The 20,732-nt window shown below is 32.9% G+C and overlaps 1 protein-coding gene across 3 annotated transcripts in view; it reads right to left on the bottom strand.

The window, feature by feature from the left end:
* Positions 1 to 2,110: 2,110 nt before the first annotated feature.
* Positions 2,111 to 20,732, bottom strand: part of OTOGL (otogelin like) — a 195,718-nt gene continuing 177,096 nt past the window's right edge. For all 3 annotated transcript variants that reach the window (XM_032296527.1, XM_032296546.1, XM_032296537.1), the window contains 7 exons: positions 13,635 to 13,698; positions 12,541 to 12,719; positions 11,968 to 12,072; positions 9,282 to 9,401; positions 7,914 to 7,959; positions 3,898 to 3,977; positions 2,111 to 3,216 (listed from right to left, as the gene is read on the bottom strand). In XM_032296527.1, the coding sequence (XP_032152418.1) occupies positions 3,016 to 3,216; positions 3,898 to 3,977; positions 7,914 to 7,959; positions 9,282 to 9,401; positions 11,968 to 12,072; positions 12,541 to 12,719; positions 13,635 to 13,698 (795 nt within the window). In that variant the 3' untranslated portion in view covers positions 2,111 to 3,015. The remainder of the gene's footprint in view (positions 3,217 to 3,897; positions 3,978 to 7,913; positions 7,960 to 9,281; positions 9,402 to 11,967; positions 12,073 to 12,540; positions 12,720 to 13,634; positions 13,699 to 20,732) is intronic.

Here is a 20,732-nt window from a genome sequence, read left to right as displayed (position 1 = left end):
TGTGCCATTTTATTAGCTCATTGTTTACTTCCTATGTAAAAATGATTATATTTTCTTATTTGAGCCCTTTTTAATTTATAACACCTAGCATTTTAATATGCTGTTCTAGGTTTCAATACTTTATTCAATTTAAGAATATGTTTTAGAAATCATCCCACACGAAATATACATTTCTTTTTCATTCTTTCTTCACAGATGTATAGTATTAGATATGTGGATTAACATACCTTATTCAACTATTGTTGGCTCTTTTCTATTACAAATGATGCTGTAATTAATAACCTTCACAAATACCACTTTGTATTTGTACAGAGGTGTTTGTATAGGATATATATTCTAGAGAGTTTGGTCAAACCAAAAAGCATTGCTAGGTTTTCCCTAGGCTTTCTACAATTTTGTGTTATCATCAAGGACATGTAAGAATGCCTATCTTGTAATTAAAAAAAAGAAGAAGAAGAATACCTATCTTCCCAGAGCCTTAAAAAATAAAAATATCATTAAACTTCAGAATTTTTACCAGTCTGGTAGGTGAGAAATTGAATTTTGGTGTCTATTGAATGTGAAATATTTTATTAATTAAAAGTGTGCTCAGTTATGTTTTTTGTTAAAGAACCCACTAGTCTAACTTCTTTTTCTTTCAACTACCAGTTTATATCTATGGCTCATTTTTTCAATTAGGTTGGTAATTTTTTTCCTTTCGTGATTTTTTTTCAGGAGTGCTTTATATACAGGAAGATTAGACTATGTCAGTGATATGCCACAAATATTTGGTTTTACCTTTTTTTGACTTTTTTTCTAAGCAGAATTTGTCTGCTTTCCATTTTCTTACTGTTAAATTTATGAATCATTTAGTTGGGGTATCTGGCTAATGAGTCACAATTAGAATGGCTCTCCCCAGTCTAAAATTTCTCCCCTATTTCCTTTTATAATTCCTATGTTGTTTTCTTTTGTTTTTGAACATTTAAACCTCTGATTCATTTGGAGGTTATCCTATTGCCAATGGATGTATGAATTCAAATTTTCTTTGTCTAAGTAACCATCCAATTATCCAAGCACCATTTATTGAGAACCAATTTGCACTCCTCTGCTGATTTCAGGGCCATCTTTATCATATGCCACATTCTAATAAGTTTTGGGATCTCCTTCTGTAATTTCTCATATGTATGGGTATTTAAGGCCTGCTGTCTTACCAGACTCTATGTAACATGGGGGTTAGGACTGTGTCTGTTTAGTTTTGCCTGTGTCCCTAGAGTTTATAATAGTGCCTGGCATATGTAGGCCCTAAATACATATTTGCTATATTTACTGAATGTTTATGAAGTTCTAGGAGAATGTTTCCCCTTTATCCACAAATGGGTTTAAAGATTACTTAATATTTTTAATGTACTAACAAATACTTTACAGAAAATGAAAATAAAAAATGGGCAATAGACAATATACAACATTAGGTACTTCTATTTGAGATATATGACATTTTCTTTTAAGTTAAATATTAATATATTTTTACAAAATCATTTAATTATATATATGTTAACAGGAATCAGAGAATATTGAAATGTTAACATTTCATGAACATTTATATTAAGCACATACAAGATAAATCAATTTCATATACAGTAAACACTGGGATTTGCAGATGCAATGTTAATTTTTTCACACACATTTAAATAACCCTAGGAATCCAAAATATTTAGTAAGTTGCAATATTTTGGGGAAGCATGATTTTGAAATGAAAATATTATTATGTGAAAGCACATCGTGTATCTCAAGCCTAAGCCCACCCTTAAGGCCCAGTATCTGCTTTGCAATGCGACTTTACTGTTCTCTTATTGATGATTGACTTCACTTGATGTAGGGCATTCATTCCTTTATACCAAGTAGAAAATTTGGACAATTTTTAATTATAGGAGGCAAAGAATTTGGGGATTCCCAAAGACCTCAAGACATCCTTCAAGTGCAGCATTCCATTTTAAAGTTATTAATACATGCAGATAAATTTATTTCATTCTTCATAGGCTAAGCAGGAGCATTAACAGCAAAATAGCACTCAATTTCAACAGTATGCAAGTACATCTTCAAGATTAAATGTTAATAAGACAGTAACTAAATGTTAAATGCTGACAACACTTTTAATAGCAGTTTTAATGATATAAAAAATAAAAGTTCAAGATCTCCCTTCTCTACTTAGCAAATGATGCTACATTTTCCTTTTCCTTACTACTAGAATAACAGTGTATGGGGGGGGCATTTTTCAAATATGTTGAACTTAAAATGCTTAATTGTATACAATGCAAGCTCTTTAAGAATGAAGTATTCTGTGATATACTCTTACCATACACTGTTGAGGATTTTTAAAGTGACATAGTACTGGAATAAGAGAGGCCTAGAATGTAATCCAACTGTTAACATGAATTTACTATATTATTACACTGAATAAATTGGTATGAGTCACACAGCTTCTCTGGTTACCTGTTATAGCTGCAAATTGAGGGGAATATATAATGAGTTCCCTAATAACCATTCAGGTTTTAAATAATCTATTATCTGTCTCTAGGCATATCATTTTTTATTGCTATCTAGAGGCCAGTTTTAACTAATCATATTTACCAGACTAAGGAGTACAGACTAAAGGGTATCTTAATCTGGATAGCTGTGGCAGACTTTGAAAATTAAGAAAAAAAGAGCTATTGAGTGAAATTGAAGGAATTTTGCAAAATAACCTTCCAAACAATGAGAATATACCATATCTGTACCAGGTTGCAATTAAATACCTAATAGCATTTCAGCTGAACAACTGAGTCATTTGATTTTCTAAAACAGAGTAAAGCAATAAATCTAATTTTGTTATTGAAACTATGTATATATTTTGAACCAATTGCTAAATTTCCACATTCCAAGTCTGAAAAATACAGTATTGTTAAACAGCATAAATCTGCCACGTGCCTAAGTAATAGTGATAAAAGTTAACTCTATTTGACATTATGACATTGTATACAGTTCTTGGAACCCAAGAGTTTAATTCCACTGGCAGGTACAGTCTATGGGTTCCTGGAGAGTGTACATGATTTCAGTGCCATTTCCTGAGCAATACAGAGGCACAGTCAAGTTTCGGATTCCATTTTCACGACAACACTTGCAGAATCTTAGGTGACTTTCAATATTGATGTTATATATGGTAGCTGATGGGCATTTGCCATCACAAGATGCAACATTTATCTGTAAGAAGTGACAATGAGAAAAAAGTCTTAAACTTTTAAAAGTGTTGGTTATTATTTGATTCCACTAAGAAAATCAGATGAAAAGCTTTCTTCCTCATCACTCTAACCCTCAAGCTCCTGCATGTTGGAAGATTGTGAAAAACAATAAATGAAATATCAATCATACAAGTCAAAGGGATATTCCATGGCAATGCTCAACATAGCAGTGTTGACATAACTTCAAGTTAAATGTGCACACATAACTCGACATATATATTTATATATATACACACACACATATATGGAATATGTTAATCACAACATAGTTATCTATAGTAACCTGTGTTATATCACGGCTCAAGTAGACTGTAGAATTGAGCAGGTCATATTAAAAGAGGCAGAGTTAGAAGCAGGACTCTTTTTGCTGAGTAAAATTGCAGAGTGAAGACAACATGTTGTCAAATACATTTAGATTCAATTTCTATCCGTCCCGATTGCAATTATCATTCAGAACTGTTGATTATGCTAAGAATAATTTATACTTCTTCATAAACAAAATTGTAATATCAGAATGTAGGAATAATTTCAGTTAAATATTGTAGGTGGTGGCATTTTGTTGGCTTACCAACTTATTCATCCTGTAACACATATACTTTGAGATGTGTACCATTTATGTAGCAAATGACATTTTTCCACTTACAGGGCTTTGGCTCATACAGTCCTGTTTCCTTATGATTGATTTAATGATCACTCTCTGGCATATTCTTTCTTCTTGTTTGCCTGATAAAATATTAAATGTATTTATTCATCAAAAGGCCCATGTTAAATTGTTTCTTAATTAAACATATGAATATATTTACAGTTAAAACTTCCCTCTTACATTTTTATATGCAATATTTACTTTTGCCTTCTAAATCTTATGTTTTGCCTTTTAAGTCATATTTTCTGGCTTTACACTTACTGATTTCCACTTTTTATCTTCTTGTCTTAGAATAACTATCATAATTAGAAATCAGAAATATTCCACACATGTAATAATGCTAACATCAACCTCTATGTGGCATATGTGTTTAAAATAATTTTTGAAATGAACCATCTTTACTATGACCTATAACATGCCTCACCCTCTTCTTTCTATCACCTTCCTCCCCTTACTTTCTGTGCAATAGCCACATTTTACTATTTCCTCCACTTTGAACACTCTTCACCGTCTGGGTGGCTTCCCAAGGACCTACTCAAATGACAACTCATCACCAAGGCATTTTCTAAGCTGCCACTTAAGTTAGCAATCCAGCTCCTCTCAGTCTCCATTCCTTTCATTCTACATTATTTGTCTTCATGCCACTCATCACTGCCCGACATATTAGAATATATTTATGAGTTCGTTGTTTCTTTCCCTTCCTGATAATGAACATTCTCCAGGCACATATTGCTTCATTCACTATTATGGTCCCAGTGGCTAAAAAGATCTTCATGATGTAGGCACTCAATAAAAACCCAACAAGCTAATTCATTCAGTAAATGAAACTGGGACAGCATTAATTTATTGTTAGCTGGTACCAAGAGGCATTTCTAATTAATTTCTCAAAAACTTTATTGTAACAGATTTTATTCAACACAGAGCCTGTGATCATATGCAACCTCCACAATCTCTACAACATAGGCTAGTCTTCAGATAGCAAAGGCAGCAGAAAAGGGTTTTCTAAAATGCCAGCAGGAACTATATTACGAGTCATTTCACGTTAGATGAGAGAAACTGAAGTGGCTTGTTGTTATTCTGCAACTTCAAAGAACTTAGCAGAGTTGAAAGATCCTGGGCCCAGACAGTGGACAGGCCTAAATTTATTATTGACTAGTATGATCAGCTTCTCTCTGAACCTTCTAGTTCTCATCTGTAGGGAAAACATACTGCCTCCCAGAACTGTTGTGAGGATTAGTTGTGGTCCTGTCAACAATGTGCTTAATAGAGTATCAATGTGTGGCAGGCAATAGTGGTCATTCATATGATTAGTCACAAAGTTGTTCCCCTGTCTGCCCTGAGATAACATAAATGTACTCACTTCTCTAATAATTAACACGGGATGCAGCAACCAGGACCTTAACATTGTCATGTGACTCTATTCCTGTATCTCTTACTTAAGGAAGAGTCTAGACTCTGAAGAAGATGGAAAAAAAAAGTGAAATCTTAAATTTCCTCATATTCTAAAGCTAAATTTTATTCTTTGAGTCCCTGATACAATGACTATTTGATACATCTTAGTTTATATTTGATTTAGAGAATATGAATTAAAACTTGCTTATCTCTAATGAACAGAACATTTTTAATCAGTGTATACCTAACTAAAGCCTTAGTAATTAAAAAATATATAGGTGATATTATACTATCCCCCAAAGTCTTAGCCATAAAATTATCATGGGTTGAATTATGTTTTTTAAAAATGCCTGTGTACCTTAGAATGTGATGTTATTTGGACACAAGATCTTTGCAGGGATAACTGAGCCAAAATGAGATCATTAGGGGACTTTGATTCAATAGTCCTGATGTTCATGTAAAAGGGGAAATTTGGAGGCAGACACAATAAAGAGAAAACACCATGTGAGCATGAGGACGGCTATCTACATGCCAAGGAAAGAGGTTTGGAGCAGATCTCTTTTACAATCTCTCCAAGGAACCAATCCTGCTGACATCTTGGTTTTGGAGTTCTAATCTCCCTAACTGTGAAACAATAAATTTCTATTTCCAACCACTTTTTGGTTTGTTACAGCAGCCCTGCAAACTAATACAACAACAAATTAGATGTCAGGCCATCCTATGTTGGACTTGTTTGCTTGTTGTAAGTGTGTATGTGTGCACTGAATTTGGCTTTTTACACATTATTTAAATAAAAGTTCAGTCATTCTAGCCCTGCCACTTCAGCAGAGCTCCTCCTTCATCCTCTGCCCTTTCCTAAAACTTGTCCTGGTAATGTTCCAGAATACCAGGAAGTGTTAAGAAGCAGGATATGAAATCAGGTCCGCAGTAGATTTCCAGCCTTACCACTCATAAGAGGTAGACTTAGACAAATTATTTAACCCCACTAAGCTGAAAATCAAGATAATATCAGAACCTATTTCATTGGATTTGGGGGAGAATACATCATAATATATTACATATTATATATTGTATATAGACAGTATATAGTACAGTATATTGTATTAATATTTTAATACATTCTAATATTTGGTTCAATATGACTCTATAGATCTAAAAACATAAGACTACTTTTACATATGTATGGGATTTAGTCCTTCATGAAATAAATTCAGAAATCTCCCTCGGGGGCATGCCTGTTCATATCTAAGAATCCGACCCAATAGCATGGTATTATTAAATTGAACTTTGTTGTCCCCCTTTCCTAAAGCCTTCTCTAAATTTTAAAATTACTGTCTATGCCAATTTTCTGAAAATTCCTATTTTTATATTGAGATAAACTCATAAACACTTTAGAAAGAAAAAGCAAATATGGTTTCATGGATAACCCTCTATTCTATTTCATTTTTTAAAAGTATTCAAAAGTACTATGAAATAGTAATCCCAGCACTTTGGGAGGCTGAGACGGGCAGATCACTTGAGGCCAGGAGTTTGAGACCATCCTGGCCAACACAGAAACCCCACGTCTACTAAAAATATGAAAATTAGCAGGTGTGGTACCTGTTATCCCAGTTACTCAGGAGGCTGAGGCATGAAAATTCCTTGAACCCAGGAAGCATAGGTTGCAGTAGGCTGAGATTGTGCCACTACACACCAGCCTGGGCAATAGAGCAAGACTCCATCTCAAAATAATAATAATAATTGGCCTGGCATGGTAGCTCACGCCTGCAATCTCAGCACCTTGGGAGGCCAAGGCGGGCAGATCACGAGGTCAAGCGATCGATACCATCCTGGTCAACATGGTAAAACCCCATCTCTACTAAAAATATAAAAAATTAGCTGGGTATGGTGGTGTGCACCTGTAGTTCCAGCTACTCTGGAGGCTGAGGCAGGAGAACTGTTTGACCCCAGGAGGCAGAGGAGGCAGTGAGCCGAGATTGCACCGCTGCACTCCAGCCTGGTGACAGGAGGGGGACTTTGCCTAAAAAAAAAAAAAAAAAATACTATGAGATAGGCCTTATAATTCAAGCTAATAAAAAATATATTGCATTCAGATAACTTTAATTATGAAAATAATTATGGGAATTTTTATGAAAAGGATAAAAATACAATTTACTAAAATGATATTATCACAAATTTATTCTACAAAGCTATACATTTGTTCAAACAGGTTTGAAAAATACTGCACCCCATATGTTGTCTTTGGAGTCACAATGCCATTCTAACTATAATCTACTTGTTGGTGTAAGTTCACCATGGTTCAAACAAATACGTCGCAAGACACTTTTAAATTTTAAATATATTGAAATCTAATGAAATACCTTTCAGGATATGCCACAATAAAAAAAATTAATATTTAAATTAAAATTAATCTAAACAAAAACACTTATTTACACTCCAGAAGTTAAAGATTAAATCACAAAATTATTAACCACAATATTCAAAAACCTTTATGTAATATATTTTATAAAATTTGTTTTTCTCTTTGCATCATAGGAATTGAATTTTGTGAGGAAAAACTGTAATCACTATGAGCAATTAAAACTAATCTATGAAGTAAATGCATGGAAGATGCTGTCACTTACAGATCTTGCAGCAGCCTTCATTATAAAGCTTCACAATCCCTTCATTCTAGAAAGAGAAAAAAGGAGTAAAGTCAAAGAATATGGAGTTCATCCGTGTTCTCTTATACTATAATAGAAAACTAACTTTTCTAAAACTTTTATCAAATATCACAAAGCCTTTATAGAAAAATAATTGGAATTTAACTATTACTAATAATAATTTATTTGTTTATAAAATCCGGAGTAGACATTTTGTTTAAAATTACATTATTTAGATATTGGTACTATGGAAAATAGTGAAAAAGAATTATTTTAAGTAAAAGAACACTTTAAATGTCACAAAATATTTTTACTAAAACAAAATAATAACAGCTTTTCTAACTAATGACCATTACATATTTTCAACTTCTTGAAATAATCTAATTCTATTTGACTTGAGTTTCTGAATATAACTGAATGTTAAAATGGCACATCTTTTTCTTTAATATTTTATTATTTACAAATATTTCCTTCCTCAGAGGACACTTGTCTAAGACTAAATTCTTACAAGAATTGCTAATTGCTTTAGCAACCTGCTAAGTGCAATTTGATTTACTCTATAAATATTAGTCTGTTAAATATGATGATGGCCAAGTTTTTTCCAGAGCTAAAATTTTGCAACTTTAGTACATATTATAATATCTAGCTAGTCAGCCATCCAACATCATTGGAAAGGTACATTCTGAAAAAAAAATTCAGTAAGACTAGGCTGTACTGTTTCTCTATATGACAGAACAAAACTTACTTTTATTAGGAATTATTATTGTCCAAAAAAATAAAGCTACAAAAATCATGAAAACTAAAAACTATATCATGTTCACAAATCTACTCCCCCAGTAAACTCTCCTCTGAGAGAATAGGGAAATTGATAGAGCAAAACTTAAGAATAGGCAATATTGTGACTTATACTAAATATTTCGGTAGACTGTGACCAGAAAAGCTAAGGTAAACTTAATATAGGCCAGCACGCACTAAACTCGAATGACATCATAAATCTTGCTGTTTAAGAAAGAAAATTGGCCAAGCTCTGATTCCTTAGCTTATTGATCCATATTAAAGGGAAGGCCAAAACTGCTGATGAAATGATTTTTCAATAATCTTTGGATCTATACATTAAAAACCTAACAATTGCAAAGTATCTATTCAAAGACAGTCAAATTTACCTGGAACACCATATATAACTCAAAATTTCAAACTCAACAAAATAGAACAGAGCTTTTATTTAGTCATGAAAATAACATATTCATCACAATGTATAATCCACAATGTAAATATGACCCTAGAAAATATCAATGTATATTTTCTAAAATATGTAATACTAAATTTTCTTAGATATAACAAAGTACAAACCATTTTGCATTCAGTCTCATTAAAAGGGGGACAGACCATAGTGTAGTTCAGAATTATTGCCCCTTCATCAGTTTTAATACATTCATATGTGGTGCAATTGTAGTGCCAGGTACTCCCTTCCTAAAAATCAAAAAGAAAGTTACTGTTTAGCATATTAAAATCTGCTGTATTTCTTAAGTACAATATATTCTACTCTACTGAATAAAAAGTCAAATCAAGATGCAGAGGCTTCTTGTGACACAAAATGTTCCATCTGAAAATGACCCTAAATTTATCTAAAATGATTAAAAATACATATAGATGTATGGTGTGTACTTCCCTAAAATGATAAAAATACATACACATGTATGGTGTATTTGTATATGCTAGGTTTCACACTAGAACTGAGAGGTAAATGTGAAACAAAATAACAGAGAGTGAAGAAGCAAATAGGTGTCTGTTTCTACTAGAAAATTATCTAATTTAAGTGTCAAAGGTCTTGCTCTAATATTTCCTCACTAATTATAAAACAACAAATCACATTATTATATACCTCCTTTCTTGAGATGTGTTTATTCTTCCTGCTACTCCCTTATTGCCAAAAAGTTTAAAAACGTATTTAAATGACAGTGTTTATTGGTTTGTGAATCTAATTTTGCATAGCTTACAACATTTTAAAATTTATCCGTATTCCTTCAAGAAATATTTAAATATAGTAACTGTTTCACTTCTGATTTCAGAATTTCTACTGAAAAGTAAAGTCAAATGAAATAATTGTTAATCTATATTTTTATTTTATAACTCACATCTAAAAAATAATAGTAGTTAATGTCAGCATTACTTAGGCAAAAAGGAAAATTTGATGGAAAATATGTCTCTTTTTCATTTTATTCTATTTTTTTAAGAAGGTTAGCCAGGGTCGGGGGCATGTTGTTCTAGGCCTCCTCAATTTATCATAGATTTTGCCATAAACTAATTAAGGCCATTCTTTTGATAAATTGGTACATCGGACCAGGTCGCCAGCTCTGATGAAGAAGGCTACATTTTTTGAATCTCAAGTAACTTTCTGTGCCGCTGGACAAATTGACTTAATTCTGTACAGGCAAACACTTTGAATCACAAGGCTTTTTATTGTCACTCCATCCTTACTACTATTCATGATTCAAACATCTACCCCTGTTCTGAATCAGGATGTTGACACTTTGTGGTTATTTTCAGATGAACAGTAACTGCTACACTCTTGAAAACACTTAAAGGAAGTGTAAGCATTTTCTGAATAGTCGTCAACCATTAACCTGGTAAAACATGGGCTTTTCTGTTTATTTAGGTATTAGACCAATATGTAGACATAATCTTAAAGGATTTTAAGCAGTAATGAAGAAAGTTTGGGAAAGGAGAAGGCATTTTAAGGACATGAAACCTTACATTACATGCTCTTGGTTATAATTTTTTTTTTTTTTTTTTTTTTTTTGACAGCATCTCCCTCTGTCACCAGGGTGGAGCACAGTGGCGTGATCTCAGCTCAGGCTCACTGCAACCTCCGACTCCCTGGTTCAAATGATTCTCCTGCCTCATCTTCCTGAGTGGCTGGGATTACAGACATATGCCACCATGACTGGCTAATTTTTGTATTTTTAGTAGAGATGGGGTATCACCATGTGGACCAGGATGGTCTCAATTTCTTGACCTCGTGATCCACCTGCCTCGGCCTCCCAAAGTGCTGGGATTACAGGCGTGAGTCACCACATTCAGCTGCTCTTGGATACTTTTAAACATAATAAGTTCATTGGATTCAGGCATTTTTTTCTTTTGCATTTTTAAAAATATGTATTTCTAATTTGTTTGCATATTTAATTTTGTCAAAGCTGAGAAATTCATGAATTGAATTTATAAATCAACTCTTCATTTGCAGCCAAATGAAGTATTTATTTTTAAAAAGAAAGGGTGAAGAAACCAATACTGATTTGTACATAATAAAAACGTATGTATGTGTTTACATACATATACATATATTTTTTTTCCTTGACACTACGTGCTCACGTGTATTTTTGTACATAATATATATTGGCTAGAAAAATGTCAATTGTCTATTCAAAGAATTCTATCTCTGTGATAGGTTATATTTATCCTAATCTGTTGATACCTCTGATAATTTGCTTTAAGAGATAAAATTTTATTTTTGGAATTTGCATAACAAAATAATAGTAATAGTCAAACTTTGGCTTGAAGATATCTTACAGATCAGTAAAGAATTCTAATGAACCTACTTTCTTGTCTCTAGATTCTAATTTTATGTATAGCTTAAGGTCTTCTATGAACTTCAATTAGAAAAGATCTATACATATTCAAATTCAAGGAACAGTAATATTTATCTGAAAACAAAAATTGCTGTCACATAAAAACATTAATTGTTCCTTCCCTTCACAATCAGAATTTCTCAAAGCCTATTTCTTACATCTATAAAAAAAGGAGTAAAGATCTATGATACAATAAGTTTGAGACATAAGTGAAGCATTTTTCTTTACAACATAAATTATCAGATACTTTACAATGTAACAAATGTAACTGTGTCTTGTGTGCTGTAAGTGTACTGTGTTTATTGCATGCAGTGCAGTGTGTGTGTGTGTGTCTGTGACATTTTCTGAACTTATTACTCAAGAACACCTCCTTCAAGAAATAGCACAGTGTTACCTTCCATGAAACATACCGCATATGTAACTGCTGTTCCATTTTCCATATGAAATTTACAGGATACATTTCTGCAGGTACCACAACAATCATAATCACTTTGGGATGGAGTGTATACCTGGTGCTGCATATAATAATGATATATTAGATTAGCGACACCATATCAATAGTTTTAATGAATTACTTGGGGAGAATTATTTCTTCTAAACATAACTAGAAGCTCTCTCCAGACAGCTGTAAGAATTTCTAAGGCTGAATATGAGAAACTTCCAATAATAATTGACTTTATATGGTTATATTAGAAGTGAGATAGATATTAACCTTTAGTTCTGACAGCCAAATTCATCAAGCAGATCTAACAACCTCAGGTAAAGCAATATGGCAAGCTGTAGATAATAAGGCTCCTGAAGTTCAAGGTCATACACAGGAAAGTGAAAGTATATGTTTTATAGATGTATTACAGAATAGTAGACTACTAAAGAACTATACAGTGTGTATTTTCAATTAATGGAGTATTCACTGTTTTATTCCATAGTTCTGTCATTTTTTAATACATTAACTCTCACCAGAATGACTTATAAAGAATACTTACAACATCACATTTTTTTGAACAATTCAGCAGTGTAAAATTCAGAGTGTGAAAGCCTGTATGGTTATCTTTTTCTTCCAGACACTCTATTGTACAACAAAAATCCCCTTCCAAATACTTTATCATGGATTGTCCAGGATTCAATACTGATACTTCTTGAAATACACACACATCATCCTTTTCTAAGAATAGAAAAAATGGTCAATAAGAAAATATACTATTGAATTTTAATCCATCACTGGAACTTATACTTGAGTCTATGTTTATGTTGTGATGTACCAATTTTTCAAAACTAATGAAGATCTTCACATTTATGTATTGTTAATAATCCAATAGTTTACTTGATAATTAATGTAGTACTATTCCTTAACATAAAATAAAAGTTTATCTGTAAAAGCAACTGCTGTTTACTGATTGAACTTCCTCCAAAAGCTATATTTTATAGCAAGTTTGGAATATGAGTTCTTGGCCAGGCACAGTGGCTCACACCTATAATCCCAGCACTTTGTGAGGCTGAAGCAAGAGGATTGCTAGATACCAGAAGTTTTAGACCAGGTTGGGGAACATAGCAAGACCTCAACTCTCAGAGAAAAAAAAAAAAAAAAAAAGCTGGGTGTGGTGGTGCACATCTGTAGTACCAGCTGAGGTGGAAGTATTGCTTGAGGCCAGAAGTTCGAGGCTGCAGTGGGCTAGGACAGGGTCACTGCACTCCAGCTTGGGTGACAAAGCAAGACTCTGTCTTAATAAAAACAAATTAATAATAATAACATAATGGACATAACTTCATACTCTTTATATGTCTATATTTTTAATTAAATATGGACATATTAAAAAGTGCCTAATATCAACTTTAAAGTAACCCGAGGCTTCTGAAAAAATATTTATATTTCTGTCCTGTTATCCAGGTCTCAGAACATTTAGAGATACTACAAAAGAGGAACTCAAAACATAAAATACATTTTAATACTCAAATATTGGCAAATGGCTTAAAATGTATAATATGTGTCTCAAAAAATGAGATTTTAACTTAATAATAAAGAAAAACAGATGCCAATAATATTTATTTATAATTTAAAAGTTATAAAAGACATAGTTACCACAGAGATACTGTATGCATCCACAATCACTCTGGAAGTTATGGTCTATTGTAGTAAATTCTCCCTATTGGAAATATATGACTATTACTTACCATTTAACTTATTATATAACAATTGTTTTATATATATATATGTACGTATATATACACACATACACATACATACTCAGTGATAACATCTAATAAGTTCCTTATCACACAGCCAGATACTTTAGAATCATATTGTTTGATTTTGAGCTTCTGTAGGGCAATCAAAGATAACATTTGCCAACCCTGGGAACTTTGCTTCTGGAAATGTTCTCAATCTGCTCTACGGAGGCAGCTCGGGGCCTGATGTCTGCACCTGCACAAAGCTGCTATAGTATATACAGCAGCAACGAATGAGTATAGTATAGTGGTTAATAGCAGTCTTACAAATGGAACTGCCTTTGCGCCAGTCCTGGCTCCATAACTTACTAACTTTTTTATTTAGGGTACATGACTTAATCAATCTGCTCCTCACTTCCCATATCTGCAATATGGAGATAACAATACTGCCTACCTCTTAGGATTGTTGAGAGAAATAAATGGATCAATATCTGTAAAAAGTTTGGAATAGGGCTGACACACAGAAAGTGCTATAGAGCCTTTTGCTGTTAGTACATTGTTACTATGACAGATGCTCAAACCTTGCCCTATCAGGACTGACAGAGATTCTTCCTACCAAATACAGGACCAGGCTTAAAGTTTCAAGAATGGTATTTAAAGCATCAGCTTTTTTTGGATGCATTTAATTTTCACATGACATTAGTAATAAAATGAATTTGATTCTTGACACAAATAAATGATTCCAATACATTCATATAAAAGGCATTTTTTCTCATAAGCTAACAATTTCTTGCTTTTCATGTGGCTTATAAGTTGTAAAGTAGTTTTATGAACATTAATTCATTTGATGTTTTAGGACTTTAGTCATTAGACAATACCAATGGGACTTGAAATAAATGTTAGAATAATGTAGTTAAAAAATAAATCAAATTCTCCCAGTGCATGACTACTCCAAAGATTTTAAAAAGATGGCATTAGGCTCACATTAACTCTTTTAGGTAACATATATGCCTGTTTTTTAATAGTTAAAGCCATAATGTTAACTCTGTTTCCTTGAGCTTAGGCTTAAATCTATCCTTTTATACTCATATCCTTTGAGCCCTTATCCACATATTAAATTACGCTTTTATTCTAAGTAGCCAGTTTGACCAAGAGGAAATGCCTCTTTGATTGCTCTACCAATATTAAATATTACCTGAAAAAATATGGTAATTTTTACTCCCAAATGATCATCCCTCTCCTTTAAAGTCTGCAGCAAAATCACTTTAGGCTGCTTCCACTTTGGGCTATCATGAAGAGTGCTGCTATGAACATTCAAATATAAGTTTTTATGTGGACATATGTTTTCATTTCTCATCAGTATATATTTAGGAGTGAAACTGCCAGGTTACATAGTAACTCTACATTTACCTTTCTGAGTAATAGCCAAGGTGGTTTCCAAAGCAGCTGCACTATTTTACATTGCCATCCGTAGTGTATAAGAGTTTCCATTTCTCCACATCCTTGCAAATGTCTTTTTTTTGGGTCTTTTTAGTGGGTTAATACAATGGGTTAATATACATGGAAAGTTATGTATATTTGGGCAAGATGTGCAGTGATATCTCCCTATAGTTCTGATTTGAATTTAAGTGATACTTAATGATGTTAAACATCTTCTCTTGTGCTATTGATCATCTGTATATTTTATTTGGATAAATGTCAAGGTATATCCATATGATGGGATATTATTAACAATAAAAAGAAATGAAGTCATGACACATGCAACAACATGAATTAGCTTTGAAAACATGCTAAGTAAAAAGAGTCAGATACAAAAGATCATATATATGATTATCTTTATAGGAAATACCAAAACCAGAAATACACAAAGAGACAGAAAGTAGAGTGGAGATTTCTGAGAGCAGGAGAGTTTGGAGAGAAATGAGGAATGACTACTGATAGGTACAGGGTTTCTTTTTTAACTGGTGAAATTCTTCTAAAATTGATTGTGGTGATGGTTGTGCAACTCAGTGAATATACTAAAAGCCACTGAATTGTACACTTTAAATGGATGTATTGTATGTTAGGTGAATTTGTTTCAATAAAGCTATTATTGAAAAAAAAATTGTAAAGGCCTAAAATACTCTTTTTAGGTTGAGATACATTTGTCTATGTGAATAAATTAATGTGATATTTTAAAAAATCACCTTAGTCACTGAAACAACATTAACCATTATTCAGAGTAAGTACCAGGAACAATGAGTCAGATAAATGCTTGTGTAGAACCATGAATGTTAAAACTAGATCATCATGGATAGAGGGTTATATATATTTGGGTAAGATGTTCAAAGACATTCAAGCTACCAGTTATGTTCTGTGTGTCTAGCACAGTGCTAACAATATAATAATCATTAAATAAATGCTTGGAATAGTGAATGCCAAAATATGATTCATAATTAATATTCAGACATTGAGAGTTGGACTGGAAATAAGCTAGATGGGCCAGCATCTAGCACAAGTGCTGGGGAAGGAAAACACAAGAAAAGACAAAGTAGAGAATGGTAGAAATCCACTAAGGAAATAAAAATACAGAGTTAAGGTCACAATGAGACCAAGGTTAATGAATGAACGTAGAGACCTCTACCCTCAAAAATTTCAAAGGGTCTAGAACAAAGGAAGTATAAAATCCCATAGGAAGAAAGGCCAGGATTTTCTTGTTACATTTGAAGTTATTGAAATGACTCAAGATGCTATGTCACGTTTTCCAGGCCAAAAAAAGGAGCTCTGAATTAGGTTGATTACAAGTCAAATACCAGGACATCTACACTCAGCTGTTCCTCTGGCCATTGGAATGTTTGTCCAAGGACCTAGTAATCTTGGACTGCTGGCGTGCAAGGATTGAAACCTTAAAGTTTTTTAAGATCGCTCTCTCTCTCTCTCTCCCACCCTCTCTCTCTAGCTTCCTATCCCCCTCTCTCTCTCTTCCCTCTTCCCTCCTCAACACATTTGTTCAATGTTACAAATGGCCAAGGTCTTTCATTTTGCCCTCCTAAATTAACACCGACTTCACAATACCCAAGATGTTTATACATGAGTGGCTATACCAGTATCTTTGCTGATCTTCTGCACTCTAATGTTTTATTGTCCATATCCTGCTATGCACTAATAGAAACATCTCCCTCAAACACCATTTTCATCATAATTTCCATCCTATGCACGACTCTTTCCTCTTCTATCATACAAAATTTGCACGGAGCTCCGCAGGGTAGGATTGTGCTTTTTCAAGTGTCTAGCATGATGACTGCCCATAATTGATCATCAACAAATGTTGATTGAATAAATAAATGAAAATAATGAATGAATAAATCAAATGAATAAATCAAATCTGAATTCCTCAGCCTTGCCTTTAAAGCCCTCCTGGCCAAGTGCAGTGACTCATACCTGTAATACTAGTACTTTGGGAGTCCAAGGTGATAGAATCACTTGAGGCCAGGAGTTCAAGGCTGCAGTGAGCTATGATTGTGCCACTGTATTTCAGCCTAAGCAACAGAGCCAGACTCTGTCTCTAGAAAATAAAAATATAAAATAACACCCTCCCCAAATATAGGAATTTGTATAGATTTTTATATCTCATTCTTACTTCAGTTAGCTCTTTCTGCATACACCTATTACCTCATACCTTTGTGAATTTACTTCTCTTTCTATTAGCCCCTGCCTGGAATCGTTCAACTGCTTTCATCCATTATTTTTAACCTATCATGTTCTTCCAAGCTTTTCTTGATGGTCACCATCTCTAGAAACTTCTTCACAATGATCTCTATAATGTGATCGACATCCTGAGCATCATGTTTAATTTGTAACAAATTATAACAAAGTGATTTAAGACATTAAGTTTTAATGTGCTCCCCAAATTTTATTGTTAAGATATCTATACTACCCAAATTGCTCTACAGATTCAATGCAAACCTTGTCAAAATTCTGGTGAGATTTTTTACAGAAATAGATAAAACAATCCTCAAATTTGCTTGAAACCATAAAAGACCCCAAATAGCCAAAGCAATTTTGAGCAAAAGGAGCACAGCTGGCAGCATCATGTTACCTGACTTCAAAATGTACTACAAAGCTACAGTAATCAAAACAGCATGGTACCAACGTAAAAACAGACACATAGGCCAATAAAACAGAATAGGGAACCCAGAAATTGATTCATACATTACAGCCAATTAATTTTTGGCAAAGTTACCAAGAATGAACAGTAGGAAAAGGATAGTCTGTTTAATAAATGATGTTGGAAAAATTGGATATCCACATTCGGACAAATTATATTAGACCCTTACTTCACACAACATACAAAATCAACATACAAAAATCAACTCCAAGGGGATTAAAGACTTAGGTGTAATGCTGGAAGCTATAAAACCACTAGAAGAAAATATAGAGAAAAAGCTCCAGGATATTGGTCTCAGCAATGATTTTTTGGATATGAACCCAAATGTAGAGACAACGAAAGAAAAATAGACAAATGGGAGTATAGCAAGCTAAAAAGCTTCTGCACAGCAAAGGAAACAAGCAACAGTGTGAAGAGACAACCTACAGAGTAAGAGAATAGATTTGCAAACTGTACATCTAAAATGGGTTAATATCCAAAATACATAAAGAACTCAAACACTTTAATATCAAAAAAAAAACCAAAACCAAATAACCTGATTTTTAAAATATGCAAAGGCTTGAATAGGCATTTTACAAAACATATAAATGGCCAACAAGTATATTTTTAAATGCTTAATATTAATAATCTGGGAAATGCAAATTAAAAACACAATGAAATATCACCTCACATCTGTTAGAATGGTTATTACCAAAAAGACAAAAGATAGCAAGTGTTGGTGAAGATGCAGATAAAGCACCCCTGCACGCTGTTGGTGGGAATGTAAATTAGTATAGTCATTATGAAAAATAGTATGTATGTTCCTCAAAAAATTAAAAATAGAATTACTATATGATCTAGCAATTCCACTACTGGGTATATGTCCAAAGGAAACAGAATGACTATATTGTAGAGATACCTGCACTCTCATGTTTACTGCAGCACTATTCACAATAGCCAATATATGGAATCAACCCAAGTGTCCATCAAAGAATGAATAGATAAAGAAAATGTGGTATATATACACAATGCAATACCATATAGACTTAAGAAAAGAAGAAATTCTTGTCATTTGAGACGACATGGATGAACCTGGAGGACATTATGTTAAATGAAATTAGTCAAGCACAGAAAGACAAAGAACACATGATCTCATTTACATGCAGAATCTTAAAAAGTTGAACTCATAGAAGGTAGGGAATAGAATGGTGGTTACCAGGCCCGCGGTAGGGGAGTAAGGTTATAGGACATGTTGACCAAAGGATGCAAAATTTCAGTTAGATAGGAGAAATAAGTTCAAGAAATCTATTTGATAACATAATGACTATCGTTAGTAACAATGTATTGTATTTTTAAAAACTGATAAGGGAATAGCTTCTGTGTTCTCACCACAAAAATAAAATGATGTTGTGAGGTAATACATGTGTTAAGTAACTCAATTTAGTTATTCCATAATGTAGACATATTTTAAAATAACGTCCTATACAATAAATATATGCAATCTTTATTTCTTAATCTTAAAAATAGGCAAATAAATGAAATGAAATTAAAATAAACACAAAGATTGTACAGTGCTTCCAGTTTGCCTTTAGAAAACCTATGTGTCCTAGAAAAGACAGAAAGTAGAAAAGGGATAGCTCTAACTTGTAAAGGGGAAAAAAATAGGGAAATTTAAGTTTTAATGTGCCAAAAAATAATGCTTATAACTAATACTGATTGAGCCCTTCCTATATGTCAGACACTAAGCATTTAAATTATGTTAATTTATTTACCGCCTATGATAAGGTATTGCTGTTATTTTTATGTTTCAAATGAGAGAAGTGAGCCACAGCTAGAGAAAGGTAGAAACAAGGCAGTCTCACATTCTCTTTCATTCTTGTTTCAAGTTGTGCCTTGGCTACATTTTCTAAGGGAAATGAAAGAGTTAAGGCTGAGCAGAAAGAATAAAGAATACACAAGCATGCACACACAAAAAGCAATCCTTGGTTGGAATCCTGAAAATCTCAGTCAATAATTTATTCTCTTGGACCTCAACTTTCTCACTTATAAAATGAGGTAAAGTACTGACTTGGTAAAGATTCAATAAGATAGTATACCTAATACGTTATGTAACTGTGAAGAACTAGAGAAATACATGGCATCATAATTCTACTCTTGTGTAGATGCATATACTGTGTCCTCACGAAATAATCAAATGAGAGAATTATTATGAGAATTACTTGTAAAATTTAAACATCCTCTGTAAACCATAGATGAGAGCATCATTAAAAAAAAAGTTGGATTAATGCTTTTTAAATAAAACAGTGGCATCCTAGGAGGGTTTCTGTTACTTTAAAAAGTACCTCATTCATTCTTTATAACATAGCTTTGAACTGGAGATTCTGAATAAATTCTCTAAGTGTACATATTGTTTGAGAAGGAAAACAAAGTAAAATGTCTTTGCAAAATAAAGCATGTCTTCTCTAACACACAGGGCCAGGAATATATTATCTTTCTGAAGACTTATCGGCATATCATGAATATAAATATTTAAAGAAAACAAAGACTTGTAAAGCAGCACGGGATACATTTAGTGATTAAATAAGTGACACCAGAGTTATCCTTGTTATTTCTAAAAATTAAATCCTTGAAATTTCCATAAGATTTACATGTTTGTAGATAACTGTTAAGAAGATACAGGCAGTTCTGTTTATATTCCCTTCTCCTCTACAACAGATGTGTTATTAGTGCACTTTCTTAAAGAATCATTAGAGACAACACTCAATATTAAGATAATTTTTTTCAATATTTTGCTTCAGTTTAATACCAGTAAAGTTAAATTGATATAAAACTAGTAGATTCTATTACCAGTTAAAAAAATAACATATTGTATTTTCCTATCTCAAG

The sequence above is a fragment of the Sapajus apella genome, unplaced genomic scaffold (genome assembly GCF_009761245.1).
Source record: "Sapajus apella isolate SASKATOON/1434 unplaced genomic scaffold, GSC_monkey_1.0 scaffold2, whole genome shotgun sequence".
Taxonomy (NCBI): Eukaryota; Metazoa; Chordata; class Mammalia; order Primates; family Cebidae; genus Sapajus; species Sapajus apella.
This window is presented reverse-complemented; position numbering and strand designations above follow the sequence as displayed.